General features: G+C 38.6%; 1 protein-coding gene across 1 annotated transcript in view; it reads left to right on the top strand.

The window, feature by feature from the left end:
• ASB3 (ankyrin repeat and SOCS box containing 3) overlaps window positions 1-21,278 on the top strand; it is a 1,155,430-nt gene that overhangs the window by 464,169 nt on the left and 669,983 nt on the right. The window contains exon 5 of the mRNA XM_044055058.1: window positions 18,065-18,242. Within this exon, the coding sequence (XP_043910993.1) occupies window positions 18,065-18,242 (178 nt within the window). The remainder of the gene's footprint in view (window positions 1-18,064; window positions 18,243-21,278) is intronic.

Here is a 21,278-nt window from a genome sequence, read left to right as displayed (position 1 = left end):
GAGGGCTCTTGTCAGCCTTCCACCTCCCATTCTGTTCTTGAGCTTTTTTACTCTGTGTACTGTACTGAATACTAAAACAGTGATATAGAAGGACATAGTACAGTTATGTAAAATCGTGTCATAACAGTACATGTCCTATTCTTCATTGTTGCAGTATTCTCTCCCTCCTTCCAATCCCCATTTTTTCTGCAGTTTTTTTATTCTAGATGTGTATGGACTCCTTTGTCCTATGATGACTGTTCTGTTCTGGAGCAATACAGTTCTAGGTAGTTGCATCCGTATGTCCCTCATGCCCTATGTTCTGTACGGGGATCATAAATTTGACATACAACAGAACCAAGATCTCTTTTAAGCTAATTTATACTGGCCAAGCGATGGGCTGTCCTCAGCAACACATCTCTTCTCTGGTGCAGTATTCGGTACAGAAGTAAAGGACATCAACTGTTATGGTAAGATTTTACACAACTGTACTTTCTGTAACTTTACTCCCTCATCACTACCATACATGCCTCTCATCTGTCCAGAGTTTCTCAGAATGGCTAGATTTTAGCCTCATTTTTTGGTCTGTACCTCATAAAATTTTAATTTTCCGGCAAATGACTGAGGATTGAAGTTACTGAATAATGACACACATTTTGAGTTATATAGAAAATGCACACTAAGAAATCGTGTTATTCTAGCAACTTTTTAATTTATAAGAGTAGCATTTAAAAAAAGTCTCTATTTTTGGCATTTGTTCCTTATTATTTTAGGCTTTGTCCAGATTTTGTTTGTGCTAAGTGGTTGAGAGATATGCTATCATGTGAGTAAGTTGGAATGGAAACAGTTTAAATATTACCATGTAGGAGTAATCCTTGTCAAGCCAGGAATCAGACACTTGTTGGGTACTGCAAATTGTTAGAATGATGGCAAAAGCTGTACTGTATCATTTCAGTTATTTGTTTATATACAATAACAGTGGAACTCGAAACAGATTCATACAGATATAAGGTTAAAACAGAAGTGTTGAAAACATAATACAATGCAGCAACTCACTAAGATGTGCACGAAGTGCATTTGGCTAGTAGCTGGAAATCAGCAAAAATAAAACATGAAGTGAAACGAAAAGATGAGTGTATACTAATTTTTAAACTTTGCATCATTTTACTTCTACAGATGTATAAAGCAGCCCACTTGTAAAATAGTGCATTTGTCTAGTAGTAGTCAGAAATCAGCACATATCAAACTAGAAGCTGAAAAAGGAACAGAAGAGTGTGTCTACTAATGCCCCAACCCTCTGTCGCACACTTGCTTTTATGGAATTATTAGCAGGTCAGACAGTTACTGCACCAGGCTAGTGTTCAAAAACCAGAACACACTCAAACATGAAATGAAAGAAAGAGAAATATGGTTTCCACTACTGTTTGCCTCACTCATATTCTTTCTATAGGTAGAAGCCATGTCATATTTTTTTTTTAGTTGGTCAGAATTTACAGTCACCACAGAATAAAATATGAAAGAAACACAAAACTATGTTTACTAATGTTTTAAAAGCCTGGCATTACTGATGTGCTTTGTTGATTAGCAGCAGCTGTCAGGTCATAAAATGCCTGACAGGCTGCTTTTCTCAATGGGTAAAATGCATAGATTACATTAACGACTGGCTTACAGGGAAAACTGCTGTCAGTACAACTGCAATTTGAGTTGGAATTTGGCTCACACCGTTGAAACTTCCTGCAGGCACTCTTTCCCCATCCCCTTCAGCCAAATGTGAGCATGCTCAGAAAGGCAAACTTGAAATGTAAACATAGGCAGAATCAAAACAATTAAAATCCCTGGGATTGGCCCTTTAAGCACGGAGTCTTCCGCATTTCAGCCTGTATCACAATATGGCAGTCTTCCCCCTTCTCTGCATAGACAGCAGGTGCATAGACAAATGAATGTTCTCTCTCAATGTCTTCTGAACCAGCTAAATTGAGCTGAATAAATGCTTTTGTATATGCATCTTTATTAGAAAAATCAGCCTGTATGAAAATATCATATTCTTACTCAAACACACTCCATTTTTCGCAATATTATCAAACATAAGCGGATCAGGTCTGTGAAATCCCTATGCCATGCCAAATAAGTGACAAACACACACCAAGTACTTGTAATTATATTCAGCTGTGCAACAGACTCTTTGAAACAACTGTACTCTTTGAAAAGACGGTACTCTAATACTGCACACACTGCCAACACTTTGCACACTTTAGATACTTTCAATAGCTTTAGTTAATGTGAAAAAGTAGTACATTGTGAAAAAATAGTTTTCTCTTTTTTGAACATTTTATATGATTCTGATATTGTTTCAAATGTTTTCGTAATTATTTGAAGTACTTTTTTTAGTATGTCGCAATTTTGAACATTTTGTTTATTCAGTAATTTGTTTGGAATGCTTTGCTTTATATTCATTGAGGGAAAAAATCATTTAAATGAGTTTAAGAACCTGGAAATATTTTCTGACCTGTTTACGAGTCGTTTGAGTCACTCTTGTATATTCCTCCATTTCTGACTGTGCGCCTCATGGTTTTAAGAAGGTTTGACTTCGGATCCTATTCTGAGAACCTGTCACTCGTCTTGTGTATTCAAATAAGATGACAAGACTTGGATGTTCATTTAAGATATTTATTACACACAAACACATCTGGATGGCTGACTGGAACATAAAACTTAAACGAACTAGCTGACTGCTATATGCATACATGCTTTCTCTTCAGCTGCTTACACAAAACGGCACTCTGCTTGCACATGCTCAGTACTTTCTGTGCCCATGAACTACAGTGTCTTTGAGTACAATAACACACACTATGATCTACACTTCCTGTGTTCGAGTGGGTTACCTCAGAGTGTTCTGGTTTCCTCCCACATTCCCAAGACATGCTGCAGTTGGATTAGACATTCTAAATTGGCTTTAGGTGTGTGTGTGCCTTCTGAAGAAGGTCGAACACTGGGCTGACAACTCAACAATGTAGAACTCCACTGCTACTTGTTCTGCAGACTGAGGATCCACCGTGGTGATCCCTAATGGGCACAGCCGAAAGGAGAAGACTAGTCTTTATAGCTAGAGAGTCACAGATAATAATTAAGCCAAACCAGCCAGCAGCATAAGACCTATAAAACCTATTACATTTTGTCTATTTTCAGCAACTAAATATTGAAACCCAAAAAGAATTTTAAATAGAACATAAAATATTGTCAGGACAAAAGTTGGTTGATCATAGATCCACTTGAAGCATCCTGCTTGGTGCAGTGGGTTGGGGCATCGGGTGCTCAATTGATGAGTTTGATTCCGACTGATGGTGGTTTGAAGAACCAATGACGTTTATTATACTGCAAGGTAAGGATGTGATCTCTGGTAGGCTAGAATTGTCCAGTGCTAGGGGATGTTTTAGTGAGTGAGAGTCCCACAGTACAAGGGCAGGGCTGGAGTCTGGTCATCATTAGCTTTCACCTCCTTGCAGTGCTAAAACAAAATGAAGTAAATTTTGGTCCAGACTAATTCTAATGATCTATTATGAATGCTACGTGCTATGAGTTGTGCCAACATTATGTTGTAATTTTGTATCCAGATTGTCACTTCAAAGTGTCTGTTACCTCCTAATATCTGATTACTATTCATACTATATAGGGACCCCGGAAGTTTTACATCCCCCTTTAGGAGGCTTTATCATCCATGTTGAGAACCACTGGTTTAAGCAAAAGTAAGTCAATAGTAACTCACATTTAAGTTACTAGTTAACTAAAAATGTAATATATTACTATTACTAGTCACTATTTTGAAAAAGTAACTAGTTATACTACTAGTTACTAGAAATTGTAATACAGTACAGTAATATATTACTTATTGTAATAGATTACTCCCATCACTGAGCAAAACAGAGTAGAGTTCTGAAAAGTTTATGAAAAAAATGGTATGAAAGAAGTGAATTCAGTTATAGGAACTCTGAGAGAATGTGCATATTATTCCCCAAGGTACAATAACTGGGCTAGACTTGACAGAAATGACATTAACTTTGATACATATCCCAATAATTAGTTCACATTGTGCACTAATAATTACTATGCTAAAAATGCATGGTAATGAAATAAAGATGAGACACTTGCACTTCCCTACCTACCTGTTAAAAAGAAAGGAATTTAAAGAATGGGTAGTGGAAATTATCTGGGAGTTTAGTGAAGCTAGAAAGCACTCCAGAACTTGTAGCTAGTGAGTGGGATAAAATGAAAGTAGAGTTTAAAAATGACGACTACGTAAAAGAAAAACAGATCTGGTTAAGAATTAATAAGAATTATTTAGAGGGACTGATAAAGGTTGACGTATTACAAAATTAAGGGGAATCCCACAGAAAAAGAAGAGGCATAATTGCAGAATGCATAAGAGAAAATAAGGGAGATTCTGGATAATATGCATGAGTTTGGAAAGATTGCTGTTAAGCAAATGTTTTATTACTCCAGAGCATGAAAACTTTTGGCACAATGACTTGGGCAAAAGAAATTAGAAAGTGTTGCCAAACGTAGGGAGCCTATGACATTAGACATAACCAGAGATCCTGTAGAGGCATGATAGATATCTCGGAAATTTTGTGAACATCTGTGTAAATCAGAGAAGTGATGAAATCAAGAAAAAGCAAATAATAGAAATATTTATGGAATACAGTGGATATAAAAAGTTTACACACCCCTGTTAAAATGCCAGGTTTTCATGATATTAAAAAATGAGACCACAGTAAATCATTTCAAAACTTTTCCCACCTTTAATGTGACCTATAACCTGTACAATTAAACTGAAAAGTCTGTTAGGGGAAAAAATATAAAAACTAAACGTACAATACGCTGGTTGCATAAGTGTGCACACCCTTAAACTAATACTTTGTTGTGTGTGCACACCCTTAAACTAATACTTTGTTGTGTGTGCACACCCTTAAACTAATACTTTGTTGTGTGTGCACACCCTTAAACTAATACTTTGCTGAAGCACCTTTTGATTTAACTGCAGCATTCAGTCTTCTTGGGTAGGAGTCTATCAGCATGGCAAATCGTAACATGGCAATATTTGCCAACTGTTCCTTGCAAAAGTGCTCCAAATCTGTCAGATTGCGAGGGCATCTCTGGTGCATAGCCCTCTTCAGGCCACCCCACAGATTTTCTATTGGATTTAGGTCTGGGCTATGGCTGGGCCATCCCAAAATTTAAATTTTCTTATGATGAAGCCATTCTTTTGTTGATTTGGATGTGTGCTTGGGTCATTGTCTTGTTGAAAGGTCAAATTCCTTTTCATCTTCAACTTTCTAGCAGACGCCTGAAGGTTTTGGGCCAAAAGTGACTAGTATTTAGAACTGTTCATAATTCCTTAAACCTTGCTTAAAGCCCCAGTTCCAGCTGAAGAAAAGCAACCCCAAAGCATGATACTGCCACCACCATGCTTCACTGTGGGGATGGTGTTCTTCTGGTGATGCAGAGTGTTTTATTTTGCGCCAGACTTGCCTTTTGGAATTGTGGCCAAAAAGTTCAACCTTAGTCTCATCAGATCACAACACATTTTCCCACATGCTTTTGGGAGACTGGATGTATTGTTTTACAAATTTTATCCGGGCCTGAATGTTTTTCTGTGTAAGAAAAGGCTTCCATCTTGCAGGCTTCCATCTTGCAACCCTGCCCCATAGGCCAGACATATGGAGAGTATGGGAGACTGTTTTCACATGTAGTACACAACCAGTACTTGCCAGAAATTCCTGCAGCTCCTTCAGTGTTGCTGTAGGTCTCTTGGCAGCCTCCCTGACCAGTTTTCGTCTTGTCTTTTCATCAGGTTTGGAGGGATGTCCAGTTCTTTGCAATGTCACTGTTGTCCCATATTTTTTTGACTGTCTTGACTGTGTTCCATGGTATATTCAATGCTGTGGAAATTTTTTTGTATACGTCTCCTGACTGATACCATTCAACAATAAGATCCCTTTGATGCTTTGTAAGCTCTCTGCGAACCATGGCTTTTGCTGTAGCAGGCAACTGAACTGAGTAAATGTCAGGAAAATCCTACTAGGACAGCTGAACTTTATTTGGGGTTAGTCAGAGTCTCTTTAATTGATGGCAGGTGTGTACTCAAGAAGACTGAATGCTGTAATTAAATCAAAAAGTGCTTCAACAAAGTATTAGTTTAAGGGTGTGCACATACAACAAAGTATTAGTTTAGCACACTTATGCAACCAGTGTATTGTACATTTTTTATTTTTGTATATTTTTTCCCCTAACAGATTTGTTTGTTTTTCAATTGAATTGTACAGGTTATAGGTCACACTAAAGATGGGAAAAGTTTTGAAATGATTTATTGTCTCATTTTTTTATAACACAAAAACCTGGCATTTTAACAGGGGTGTGTAAACTTTTTATATCCACTGTAAATATGCTAAGATAGATGAGGCTCAACAACTAACAGCTAAGCTAGGACAAGATAAGATAAAAATGATGTATAACTAATCTGTAGGAAAATCTCCAGGAATATATTTGGTATTCCGGCGGAAGTTTGGAAGCTAGGAAGGAAGAACATGGTAAAGATTTGGAAGGTTTCTTAGTGTTTTAAAAAGAGGAGAGGCATCAACATTCTAGAAAAAAGCCGTGGTGGCTGTAATACCTAAATATGGTAAAGATCCATTTCAATTTTAAACCATGATTCCAAAGTGTTTGTAATGGCTAAAAGAATGGCAAAGGTGATGCCAAAATTGATAGATATGGAACAATATGGTTTTGAGGAGGGGAGGAAAACATTTGACAACATTAATAGAGCAGTGATGATCCAGAGGGAAGCTGGAATCATAATAAAGGGAAAGCATTTGACAGAATAAGAAGGGATTTTATTTGTAGGGCAATGGAAGCATTTGCATTTCTCGATGCAATGTTGTTGTTGTTGTGTCTTTCGACTTTTCCCGGTTAGGGGTCGCCACAGCGGAACTCCGGTCCACTAATGATTGGCAGTAGATTTTTACGTGCCGAGTTGCCAGCCCTGGCACACAACCTTCAACGAAGGCACGCCCATTCACGTATGTCTCCACACAGAAGACGCTTTAGCTGAGAATCGAACAGGACAACGTCTTACTGTGAGGCGGCAATGCTACCGCAGCACCACCACCGCAATATCATTTCTTGATGCAGTAATGTTAATTAGAAGGACATATGAGGGATTGAAGGCAAGAATAAAGAGGGAGTGTACCTCTCTGATAAGTTGTGTCTGAACAGAGGAACCAGGCAAGAATATCCTCTTTCCCATTTGTTGTTTGCATGCTATTTAGAACAAGTGGCAAAGAAAATAAGGGACTGAGAAATTCCAGGATATCATTGGTATGGTGCACAAGAAAAGTTGGCTTTATTTGCTGAAGATATTACTTTGTAGGTGATAAACCAGAAAAAGGCATTTCAGTGCTGGGGACTATTCTGAGACAGTTAAATTTTTTTTGAGATGTCAAATTAATGAAGATAAAACAAAGGCTATAGCTGTAAACTGTGTACCCTCTCATGAATTGGTCCAGCAATACTTATATTTACAGGGACATGATAAATTGGATTAAAAAGATTTGGCTATGGCAACTAAGGATATGTGCGAAAACTAAACAAAAGTTAAAAAACTGAGAAACTGCTCATGTTTATAGATATAGATAGCAAGACACAAACAGTAAAATATTTTAGTTCCTTTAGTCTTATAGGTCAGGCATATTTTTATCAGCCAGAGGAGAAGTGGATAGTAATAAAGACTTGAAGGATTTTATTTTGGAAGGGAAGTGAGCAAGCATCTAGTGGGATAAACTGATCCTTCCACTAGAACAAGGAGTTTTGGGATTGCCTAATTTGAAAGGATATTTTACAGCACAGTTACGGCTTGTGTATAACCCAGGCAGAAAGCTACAATTTAAAGTAGAAATGGTTGATGATGCAGCAGGGTATAATTCAAGAAATGAGAAAGAATGGCATTTTGGACACAGATCCTTAAGGCGAATAACAGTCATACAGAACAACAGAAATGTTATATTCCATAAAGTAGCACAAATTATCCTAAGAACTAAGCCAACATGGGAATGGAGAAAGGCCATTCTCCCCACAGGAATTACTGCAAGTAGCGATACAGAGAATAGACAAGAGGGGGGCTGGAATTTACTGCAGCAAGATGGCAAAGGTAATAAAATGGGAAGAAGCCAAGAAGACATTTGGATTGTAGGCTAGTGATTACTGTGATGTTAATCCCTGATAAGGAAGGCATAGACAAAGAGAAGGGGGATAGCTGAATCATAAATGAAAGACCTGCACTGGTCAAGTTTTTTTTTTTAACCTAGAACAGAAGCTGCTGTTATAAAAGGGGTAGTTAATAAAGCATATAAAATATTGCATGATAAGTATAGGAATCAATCAGAAGAGGTCAGATAAGATTGGGAAGAGAGAATAGATATTCAGTTTACAAAGAAACAATAATAGGCTATATGTATGCCTCCTAAATATGCAAGAACATCCAGGCAAAATCCTAAATCTTCTAGAAGCGTTTTTAAAGATACTTTTATACCCCAAGCAGACTCCAAATAATGTTTCCTCTGGAAGATGGCACATGTTGGAAGTGTGATAATGATAAAAGGTAACTGGGAACATGTATTTTGGGAGCTTAATGACTTGGCAGACTTTAAAAATTCCCTACAGAGTACTCTCTTAGGAATACTGTGTGAGGAAGTGTGTTACTTGGGAAATTATTTTTTTTTTAGCTGAGATACAGGATCTTAATTGCCTAGACATAGTAAAGACTTAAGTTTAATTCTTGTGGCTGCCAAAAAAGGAATTACTAGAAAATGGAAAATCAAAATCTAAACCAACATTACTTGAAGTATTGAATATTATAACAGATAATAGAACAATGCATCCTTTAAAATTAAACACCAGAAAAGATAAAAAAAAACAAACTGGATAAAAGAGCTAGGAAATCACTCCACTGGTCACCCATAAGTAAAAAATAAAGTCCGTTTTATTAAGCGCTTTTCGTCTCCCCTTATAGGGAGACTTCTTCAGATAACAGACATGTGCGAATGCAAAGTTTAAATAAAAAAGTCATCAGTCATGTGACACTTAACACACACCTCCATTTAAAGACACCCTTCCCTATGAGATCCACATATTATTAACTGTAACATTTATTTCAATATTTTACAAGTTGTTGTTGTCTTTCGGCTTTTCCCAGTTAGGGGTCGCCACAGCGGAACTCTGGTCCGCTAATGATTGGCAATAGATTTTCATGGTGCTGAGTTGCCAGCTCGATGCCTAACCTTCAACGAAGGCACGCTCATTCACGCATGTCTTTCGGAACGCCACTCGACCCGCGGGGAGAACATGTAGACTCCACACAGAAGGCACTCCCTGCACACTAGCTGAGAATCGAATGGGAGAATCTCTTGCAATATTTTACAAGTAATGCCTTAAATATACTCTTACAAAAATATTTAGCCTAAAATTCAAAATCAGCATTATTTATTTCATGTATATTTTTATTTTTAATGTCTTCATTCTGACGAAAATTAAAATATTAAAATAATTTATCCTGACCCATTCTGTCCACATGACAGCACCTTGCAACCAGAGGGTATAGACTCACTTACACCTTTCATGAGCCTACCTCTCTAGATTTTTCAGTTTAAGAATACACAGGATAGAATGCACTTCATTCAGTCTTGGAAAATGGCAGGCGTCTGTACGAAGCTGCCATCTCAATTCAAGTTTCTCCAACATTAATGAATTGGGACCACCTCTTCCATTTGAATTCACACAGTCAGTAGCCCTAAATTTGAATGTATGACCTGGAAATGCTTCAACACGTCTAGCTAGTGCACTTTCTTTTTTTCATTTTGGAAATATAATGTAAATGCTCATATACTCTTTCCCTTAATTTGCGGTCCGTTTTTCCAATATAGAAAGCCAGACAGTGTTGGCACTGAGCCATGTAAACTACTGCTCTAGTCTGACAGTTGAACTTATGTTTGGTCACATATTTCAGTTCCCTCAACATGAAGCATTGGCCAACCTACATGTGTTTGCAAAAGTTACACATATTACATTTTACCCATACCTGTTCATGTACTTACACCTTTTGCCTTGTATTGTAATATATTTTTCAGGTTTTGCCTTCGTTGGAACACTATTCTTGGTGCTTCACAGAATTTATGCCTGAGAACCTTGTCATTCATAATTAATGACCAATTTTTGTTAATAAGGGAGTATAGAGCTAGAGCATTGACACTATATCTAGTAATCAGGGCTGTAGTACTGTATTCTCTCGTCCTTGGTACCATACTCATGTCCCCCACATTGTTACCGCCTATTGTACCCTTAATTGGTTTGTAAAAACCACCGGATGCCCTCATATCCTGGACTTCTCTAATCAATTCATTGATTAGTTGTTCTGGATAACATCTTACCCTAAACATGTTCCTCAGGTTATTGCATTCCAACACAAATTCATCATCACTGGTCACCATCCAGGCAGCTCTTACTAATTTCCCCTTGACTACTGAATGTTTTTGATGTAATGGATGGCAACTAATAAAGTGAAGGAATGTGCTGGTATATGTTTCCTTCCGGACAATTCGTGCACAATAACTGTTGGTAATGATGTCTTTCCTAAGGTTAACGTCCAAATAAGCTATTGATTCAGTGCTGAAAGTAAATGTGAATGTAAAAAACTGGGTTGTATTGTTTAAATAAGTAACCATATCTGTAGCCTGTTTTTCGTCCCCATTATAAATCTTAAAAATATCATCCAAGAACCTAGTGTAATGGATAATCCGGTTGCCGCTCCCAATATGACATTACTAAGTTCGTTAGGCTGGCACCACATGGTGAACCCATGACTACCCCAACTTTCTGCAAGTAATATTTGATGTCCTTCAAGGATGCATCTGCAGTCCTTACAAATGGGTTGTCCTGTCGTCAGGCAGCCCTTCGGTCGGCCGGATTCCAAAGTCTGGGTCTGGCTTCGGCTGGTGTCGCACTTCACCCGACGTCATTGCTGCAGTTTTTCGGGTATAAAGGCATCAGCCGACGCCATTTTCCCCAGTCTTTCTTGCCGCGTGGCGCCCGAAGCAGAAGCTGTTCGCAAGTGCCGGTCGGTCAGATCCAGAGATTACTACTACCGAATACTACTTCGAAGACTTCTAAAAAGCTAAGTACCCCGTTGGGGACTCTTTCTTGCCTCAGCCGATGTCAGAGAAAGTGAATAACTGTTTATCTTGTGGGAAACAAATACCTCATAAAGATTTCCACTCCTACTGCATACATTGTTTAGGCCCAGAACACGACGTAGCAGCTTGTCTAGCCTGTGCTTTTAACCGACGGACGCTTAGACGCCGGGTCGGAGTTTGCTGAACAGTTTTTCGGCTCTGATTTTGCCTATATTATGCCGTCGGATCCTCCGACAACGCAAATTACCAAAAAACGCAAAGAAAAGGACCGACACTCGCGGTCCGCGGTTTTGGCCGAAACCGCGGTTAAGCAAACCGCGAGTGTCTCGGTTTCGGCCAAAACCGAGCAAGTGGTTCTTTCTTCAGCCGAAACCATGCCTTCTACCAAGGCCTCCTCTAACCTGGTAGAATCGGCTTCTGAAATCCAACCTTCTGTTGCGGTTTCTCAGGAATTATCATCACAGGAAAGGAAGGAAAACCAATTTCAAAACAGACAATCTCCAAATGGATAGGAAATTGCATTAGATTTTGTTACTTCTACCATGGAAAGAAAACTCCAGAGAACATCAGGCCTCACTCCACAAGGGATACAGCCATTACCACAGCTTTCTTACGAGGAGTGGCTACCAAGGACATTATAGAGGCTGCTACTTGGACCTCCGTGCATACATTTGCCAAGCATTACAATTTACCTTTATACTCTAGATCCCGAGCAGGTTTTGCCACTGCTGTTTTGCAAGGGATCCTAACTACACCATAATCTCTCCTTTTTTTTTTCCCTCCTCCCCTAGTTTAGCTATGGTATTCTACCCATTTGTAAGGACTGCAGATGCATCCTTGAAGGACATAGTACAGTTTTGTACCTACCATAAATGTAGATGTCCGATAGGAATGCATCTGCAGTCAGGATTACCCACCCACCTTCCCCTCTGTGGTACTCCTAGGGTATTTGCCATCCTTCAGCTAGCTTGGGGGGGATCTATTATGGTGTATTTGTTTGTATATATGTACATACATGCTTATTTTATGTGTTTGCTCTCTACTATTTGGAAACATTGGCATTTATCCAAATTTAGCCATCCAAGAGGGCACCTGGCATCTGGGGCAAGAAACACTGAGGAAAATGGCGTCGGCTGATGCCTTTATACCCGAAAAACTGCAGCGATGACGTTGGGTGAAGTGCGACACCAGCCGAAGCCAGACCCAGACTTTGGAATCTGGCCGACCGAAGGGCTGCCTGACGACAGGACAACCCATTTGTAAGGACTGCAGATGCATTCCTATCGGACATCTACATTTATGGTAGGTACAAAACTGTACTTTGTTGAAGGTTATGAAATTCTGTGTTAGCAGTATGTCTGTGAGTTCACATACAAGAGAAACTTCATCCTCAGGTGCTCCTTTACTGCGCATCATATAGCTTACCCATTCTACTCCTCCTACATGAGGAATAGAAGAGTATAGGTCTGTTACGTCAACTATGATAAAATTGTAAATGGGGTTAAACTCTATTGCATTAATGTTTGAGAGGAAGGTCCAGGAGTCTTTGCAAATTTGACTCTCCTGGGTCACATATCTCTTCAACTTTTGATCTATGACCTTTGCCAGGGAGTACGTGATACTTTGCCTTGCGTCCACCAGCGGTCTCATGGGGGGATTTATTATACTTTTATAGATCTTTGGTATTCCAAAAAGTATTGGAATTCTTGGGGTTGGCATTACTAAATAGTTGAAGAGGTCTATATTAATCTTAGCCTCAATGAACAGGTCATTCAACCAAGATTTAATTCTTGAATAAGCTCTATTAACCTCTGATCTAGAGACTTCCTCATAAGTTTCAGTGTTCAGCACATTTTCCATCCTGTTGATTTAATCCTCAGTTAACATAATTGCCAACCCCCCCCCTTATCGGGTTCCATTACACGTATCACTCCCTGTCTTAGCTCTTCTAAGAAGAATTTTTCATTCTTACTAGTGTTTTGGACAAATATATTCTGCCTGTTGCCTTGTTCTGTTGTGCTTTGTAAGTCCAACTCACAAATTGGTTCGAAAAGATGCAAAGTAGGGTGTAAAGGTGGATAAAATGTACTAGCCAATTTATACTCATTCATCACATTATTGTCTTGACCAAATAATACCCTAAAGTTTAGTTTCCTTACGAAAAGTTTCAGGTCTATAAGTGTATTTACAATGTCCAATTTGCATGAAGGAACAAAACTCTGCCCCTTGGCTAAAAAAATCCGCCAAGCTCTGTTCAGTATTCATCGTTGTATAATTATATATTTTAAAGTCACGGTCAGAGTTATATACGATCTCACAGGTATGTTCAGAATGCTCCTTTCCATCAATTATCTGCGCCTGTTCCTCTTGTTCGCTTTGGTATTGTTGTTCCGACGTTGTGGTCCAGCTCCTTTTCCATTCTGGGGTACTGGATAAGGGCGATGGTTCAGTGCACTGTTCTGAAAATTTCCTTCCTCCATTGTTTCATTTGCCTCATTATTCTGTACTGTTCTACTGTTTGCTAAACGTGCACTTCTCCTTGGTTCTGGTGTATTATGTGTATGGTTAGATTCATCATTACTTTCTACATGTTCACTATACATGCGCTTCTCCATGGTTCTGGTGTATTATGTGTTTGGTTAGATTCATCATTACTTTCTACATGTTCACTATACGTGCACTTCTACTTGGTTCTGGTGTATTATGTGTTTGGTTAGATTCATCTCCTGGGTTCTGGTGTATTATGTGTTTGGTTAGATTCATCTCCTGGGTTCTGGTGTATTATGTGTTTGGTTAGATTCATCATTACTTTCTACATGTTCACTATACATGCACTTCTCCTTGGTTCTGGTGTATTATGTGTGTGGTTAGATTCATCATTACTTTCTACATGTTCGCCTGTCATATGTGCAAGTTCAACAGTTCCATTCCTGTTTTGCAAGGAATTAGTTTGTGAAGAAGGTGGTTTAGGGTACGCTGTGCCTGTACAGTAAGCTTGCCTGTCCCTCTGCAGCTTCTTACCTGTCATAGCCTTAAGTTTGACCATATACTGGTCTATGCTTGAATATGTCCTCTCATATTCAAACCAGTATTGCTGAAAAGCTGCATTAGCCTTTATTAAAGTAACTAATTCTCTAGCCTCATTGACTAGGACTTCAGCATTCTATTTATAATGGGTGCAAATCAAGTCCAATAACTCTAAACCATGTTTGTTGAATAACTTTAACAGATATTTATGAAAATCAGACCCCTCTGTCAGACCCATAGGGTATTGCCAACTCCTCAGCCCTTTGGGTACAATACCCTTGCTGATACACTCTTTAAAGTAATTTATTTCTAACTAGTTTTTTGTACTTTACTAACCTGTTGTCAAATTGCTGCAGTAATGAAGAAATATCGGCTACCCCTCCAGCCGGTTGCTCCTGTTGGTCCTTGCTCTCATTGTTGAACCCCAGTGATGTAGATAACCAATATTCCAAATTAGGAGCTCCAATAAGCCCCGAGGGTGTTCAGTCGATATTTATTAATCCACTGTTGGTTCTCACTTCATTGGAAGGGCTTGCACTTCGCCCTGGTTGATGTTGTTCATTACTGGCAAAAGGTGTAAGTACACAAACAGGTATGGGTAAATGTAATATGTGTAACTTTTGCAAACACATGCAGGTTGGCCAATGCTTCATGTTGAGGGAACTGAAATATGTGACCAAACATAAGTTCAACTGTCAGAGTAGAGCAATAGTTTACATGGCTCAGTGCCAACACTGTCCGGCTTTCTATATAGGAAAAACGGACCGCAAATTAAGGGAAAGAGTATATGAGCATTTATATTGCATTTCCAAAATGAAAAAAGAAAGTGCACTAGCTAGACATGTTGAAGCATTTACAGATCATACATTCAAATTTAGGCTATTGACTGCGTGAATTCAAATGAAAGAGGTGGTCCCGATTCATTAATGTTGGAGAAACTTGAATTGAGGTGGCAGCTTCATACAGACGCCTACCATTTTCCAGGATTGAATGAAGTTATTCTATCCTGTGTATTCTTAAATTGAAAAATCTAGAGAGGTAGGCTTATGAAAGGTGCAAGTGAGTCTATACCCTCTGGTTGTAAGGTGCTGTCATGTGGACAGAATGGGTCAGGATAAATTATTTTAATATTTTAATTTTCATCAGAATGAAGACATTAAAAATAAAAATATACATGAAATAAATGTTGATTTTGAATTTTAGGCTAAATATTTTAGTAAGAGTATATTTAAAGAATTACTTGTAAAATATTGAAATAAATGTTACAGTTAATATGTGGATCTCATATGGAAGGGTGTCTTTAAATGGAGGTGTGTGTTAAGTGTCACATGATTGATGACATTTTATTTAAATTTTCCATTTGTACATGTCTTATCTGAAGAGGTCTCCCTATAAGGAGAAATGAAAAGCGCTTAATAAAACTGACTTTATTTTTTACTTGTGGGTGTCCAGTGGAGTGATTTCCTAGCTTTTTTATCCTTTAAAATTAAGTAAAGCCTTCTTTGGTAGACTGTATGTGAAAAAGTAGAAGGATAAGTTTTTCACAGATAAACTGAAGATGTAGCTGTCAGCATTCCCTGTCCAAATGCAAAACACTGTCTCTCGTAATGTGAAACAAGTGGGCAAAATGTGGAACACTTGCTAACAACATCATTTAGGTAGCTCACAGCATGGTTAAAACGTTCTTTATACTTACCCTAAGTTCTTTTGATGGATAACTATAGTTAAGTATTACTACATGAATGTATGGTGGACCCTTTTAATGTGGAATAGCAGGGGACATGGTGTTTAAGTCTCAAAATGAGGAACATTCCTCCTAATGAAGTGCTGCTGAGATGTATGACTGAAGGAGTTTGAGACTGCATTAACTTTCAAATGGGCTGGCACAAGGAAGGCCTGCATAATGGCAGCCAGATGTGAGGCCATTGAAGGCTTGAGGGTGGTATCTCTGGTCTGCTAGTTGGTGTTTCATAGGATGAAAGATGTAAAAATACCCATTTTATATGTGTTAACTGCTGATCTGAAGGTGAGCATCTCACTCATAGGATCATAGGAAGTTACTAGGCTATTGGCCCTTAAAAGCCTAGCCAAGAATTTAGCCCATGTTCCAACAAGTTAGCACTGTATGCCACTGTCCAGCAGGGACACAGGTGGAATCCCAGGGGTGTATTTTCTGTTCCCCATCCAGTTATCCAGGTTGTGCTTAAAAAGGGTTAATGAGGTACTCTGCTTTACATGGAGATGGAGTCTATTCCACAAAAGGGGGAGTCTCTGGGACACAAATCTGTCCCGCCAACAAGTCTTATTGATGTCACAGCCAAGGTTGAGTTTGCGCATAATGGTTACTCGAGTGGAACTTGACTTGAGGATATGCAGCAGTCCCATCATCTTGCTTTTTCCTCCAGAAGTAGTGTGACACATGTACTGCATTTACTAATGGGGATGGTACATGAGAGCTGTACTAGAGTAATGTATTTCACATTCCACATCTTCACCAGATGAGACTGGATTTGCACTGCAGGGTCTGATTTCCTTGGTTATTGGTGGGATTCATTCTACACTCTCAAAATGTGACCAAGTTGCTTTAGTACCAAAATGCTGCAACTTTCTTGCCTTCGAAGCCTGAAGCACCTTTCCTACTCACAATTTCAGTACTCTTGTATCTCTTCTCCATGTCTGTATTTCCGTGTATCTTGACAAAATATCCTCCTTATTAAGAAGTTCATTTTGAACTGTAGTACTCCAGCAGTGGGTAGGGGATCACCTCTCCATTTATGGGAATTTCTCCTCCAAGACGGTGGTTGAGGTGGCATTTTTTTGATACAGGGTTTATGAGAAAGGATGTCCTACATCTGAAATAACCAAACCAAAGAGTAAATGGGTCACACAGACAAACCATTTAGTAAAAACTACAAGAAAACCTAGCAAAGATAGAGTTTTCACTGTGTAGGTTTAAGGATCACACAATTGAAAACTGTATATCTTTGCTAGTTTTTTCTTGTAGTTTTTACTAATTGGTTTGTCTGTCTGACCTTTTTACTCTTTGGTTTGGATGTTAGTTGGGATATTTTGAAGACACCTTAATGGTTATGGACTAGGTTATAGACCCTGTATTTCTAAAGTATAGCCAAACATTCCACATAAGCTCTGCTGACAAGGTCATAAGAAGGCTGAAACATGCATGCCCAGAACTAGTGGGGTTTGGCTTTATTGTCCTGAATGTATCCACAGAAACTTAAAAAGAAAAAGTAAAATTCATGGACATTCATAAGCCATATTGTTGAAGTATTTGATGTCCTAAATGGTTCATTTGCATATATCCCATGGACCCCTCTTACAGGAGGTTTAAGGTATCGCACAGTGAAAACTCTAGCTTGGCTAGGTTTTTCTTGTAGTTTCTAGACCTGAAATAATTTCTGTCCTGATTTGAGATGCTGTTGAAGATTTACCATCATGGCAATAATCTGTATAGCAAGTGTTTTTAGAGCTTTTGATTTAGTTAATAGTTTATAGATTGTTGAATAAATTATGGAATATTGCGAGTATTTTCTTGCATTACTTCTGTGGTAGGAAAATGTTTGGCAAGTAATGCTAATAATATTTAAATTTACTAAAGTTCACTTTTATAACATTGACCGTTTTGTGGTAGCTTGAATACTAAATTGTAGAACAAATTGTTTTTGTGAGAGCTTTATAGCATTACCTGTTACTCTGAGTCACTCATTTTGAAAGCATTTATTTATAACAATTTACTGTGTTAGTGTGTTAATCACAAATTTCCTTGTTGTGTTTAAAAGTGGTAATCTACAATCATTTTGCAGGAGCAGATGTCAACTGTCAAGCCAGTGACAGAGCCACTCCGCTGCTTATTGCTGCACAGGAAGGTCATTCTGAATGTGTGGACCTGTTACTGTCTAATGGTGCTGATGCCAACCTTTACTGCAATGATCAGGGATGGCAGTTGCCTATTCATGCAGCATCTCAAATGGGCAGAGTCAGGTAGGAGTTTGTAGTATGTAACAGATGTGTTCTGTAGGTTACTATATATGAATGTGTTTGATGAAGAAACATAAAATGTATTCCAAGAGAAGTCCTGCTTATCCTGTTAAGTGTTTGGTGCACATTTTTTCAGTTGGAGCGCCTCCTTAAAATGTCATTCATTCATTTATTTTGTTTTTGCCTGGTTAGTCCCAGAGGGCACTGGTGAAATCACCCTGCTCTTCTGATATTTACCATGGGATCTTTGTCTTGTTACCTAAAGTACTACCATATTTGCAAATGGAGCCCTGGTTAAGTCTCTCACTTGAATGATTTTGGAAATATAAATCTCAAGAGAATTCATTTTAAATGCTTTGCTGGTGATATGAACTCAATATCTAAAAATCTGTCCTGTTCATGCTAATAAGTTGTTCCTTGGTAGCTGAAACATGCACTGTTCCTTATATGCACTCTTTTTTTTCCCTAATGCATAATCTAAGAATCCCAGACCGTTACAGTCTTAAAATAGTGTGTGTAGTTAATATGATTACAAACGAGAGAAAGAATTGCTTTATCAAGGACTGATCCCAGGCTGTCCTATAATTTGTTAGGTTTGCATTAAGCAAATTACTCTTAGATTGTCTGATACTGAAAGAATCCCTAAAGCATGTTATTCTCTTTGTAGTCCATTTGGCACTATGTATGCTTCCAGGTACAGCAAGATGGTTAGCACTGTTGTTTGCAGCTCTTTATTGTTCAGTTCAGTTTCCTCACTGAGGTGCCTTTTGTAATGAATATGCATGCCCTCTCTGTGGCCGGGTGGGTATTCCTTCCACACCCCAAAGAGTTATTAGGTAAAGTAATGATGTGATAAATTGCCGATAGTGATAGGGGTGTCTGTGAGAGTGCATATGCAAATATGTATGAGTGTTGTGCAGTGGACTGAGTGTCTCTTGCAGAATAGTTGTTTGGCTTATATTTGTTGGTTGTTAGGATAAGGTAAGGTTCCCATTTTACTCTAAATCTGATAAAGCAAGTGTTGGAGAATACTGTAAGTTAATTTTACCCTGGGTTATGCATTAAAGGAATCGCCATGTGACTTTAGTGACTCAGATGTTAAAAACATGGATACTTGGGACACCTGTTTCCCAAAAGGAGATACAGCAGGTGCTTGTTGAATTTCTTTATAAACTTGCTTGTGAATGCTCTTAGAGAACAGAGGTAAACCTCTTCACCAAATCATTTGCTTCTGGATGGTGAGGGGTAGTGTTTTTTTTTTTTTTTTTAACTCCTTTTGTTCACTGTTCTTGTATAAACAAGTTAAACAAGTATGACGTGAAATTAGTTTCTCTGTCCATTTGTTTTGAGGGGAGGGGGGGGCAGAACTTCTTTTCTACCTCAGGAACTAGCCAAATAATAATTTCAAGGAATCTAGTAATGTAATCTACCACCAACAACATACACTTAATTCCTGTACTGCTTGAGGTACTAAGTGGCTCAACAGTATCCATGGCTTTCCTCTGGAATAGGTCCTCCGTAGAAAGAGAAGGCATCAAAGCTGTTTTACTTTGTTTCCTGCATTACCAACCTTTTGAAACTGCTCATATTTCTTGCAGCTCCCTTCCATGTCTTTTGCAGTGTCTGGCTAATAGAAGAAAGTTATGCAAGCCTCCTTTTTGTGTAATTTATGCTTAAGTGGTCCGAAAAAGGGATTTCATGGGTTAAGTCTAGAATTGGAAGGCATCAGGACTACAGTCTGTATCACTTCCCCCACTTGACCTCCTTCAAGATGTCCATGCTGTGCAGTACACCATTTTCATTCAGCTTAATTTCTCCAAGTCTTTTGGGTTTCTAATACCATGATGGGAATGGATCCCATTGCTTAGTCAAAGTATGATTAAAGTTTGTGAAATTAGTATTGTTTTCATCTTTGGTGTTAGCCAGAAGTGCTCTTCACAACACCTACAATGTGCCTAGAAATGACTTATCCTGAAATTCGTACAGAGTTGCATGAATTTATGATTGTAAATTCTTTTTCATGAGACACAATTGTAAATTATTTTTTATGAGATCCATTGCTCCAGCTTCTATTGGAACTGCCTGGGTATCCTTCTTCCACATTGCCCTCATTTCTACTTGTAAATCCTGGTATTTTATGACTTTGTCTCTCTCTCTCTATACACAAGATGCTGTAATCACTGGGGATAGCAGTTTTAATGACCAGTGCTACTTTTGTCTTCATGGACTACTGTATCTGGTTTTCTTGCTTCTATTTTTTTTAAACCGTCTGTAATGGGTGATCCCATGTGATGCAAACATCATCACTTTGCAATGCTTTGTGGCTTGTATTTCCAGTGCTTCTCAGCTACTTCAGTATTATGTTAGTACAATCCCCATTGCAACAGTCTTGCCACATTATTATGCCTTTCAGTATACAGGCCCAGGTCTGTTTTACAGAATGTACATTTGTCTGTTTTCTCACATGTTCAATGGACTTTGAAAACAAACGTACATAGTCCATTATCCTGGGCTGCCAAAATTAACCTTTCATCCTTTGGTTTAAATTCACCTCTGCTTAACTATTCCTGCGTCAGATCCTCATTGACACGAGATTGTTCCAGGTGTTTTCTGTACTTACAACTGTATTTATGCCTTTTCCACATTTCTTGCTTCCCATCTTATCCTTCTCCTTATTTTCTTTCTTTTGATGTTCATCGTGTTTCACTGCTGCAGTCATTACACTTGGGTTATCCTGCCGTCAGGCGGTCCCGCAGTCGGCCAGAGTTCCAAAGTCTTGGTCCGGCGTCGGTTGCTGTCGCTTTTTCCCTGACGTCAGTGCGCCAGGGTTATATAAGATGCAGCCGACGCCATTTTCTTCAGTGTTTCTTGCCGCGCGGTGCCCGAAGCAAAAGCAGTTCGCAAGTGCCGGTCGGCCGACTCCTGAGATTTTCAATTCGAATTTCAGAACCGAAGTCTTCAATAAAGCTAAGTAACCCGTTGGGGAAACTTTTTCTTGCCTCAGACCGATGTCAGTAAAAGTTAATAATTGTATTTTTC

This window comes from Protopterus annectens, chromosome 1.part2 (assembly GCF_019279795.1).
Source record: "Protopterus annectens isolate FY-2018-M chromosome 1.part2, PAN1.0, whole genome shotgun sequence".
Lineage (NCBI taxonomy): Eukaryota > Metazoa > Chordata > Ceratodontiformes > Protopteridae > Protopterus > Protopterus annectens.
Note: the sequence above shows the minus strand (reverse complement) of the source record. Positions and strands in the feature narration are given on the sequence as shown.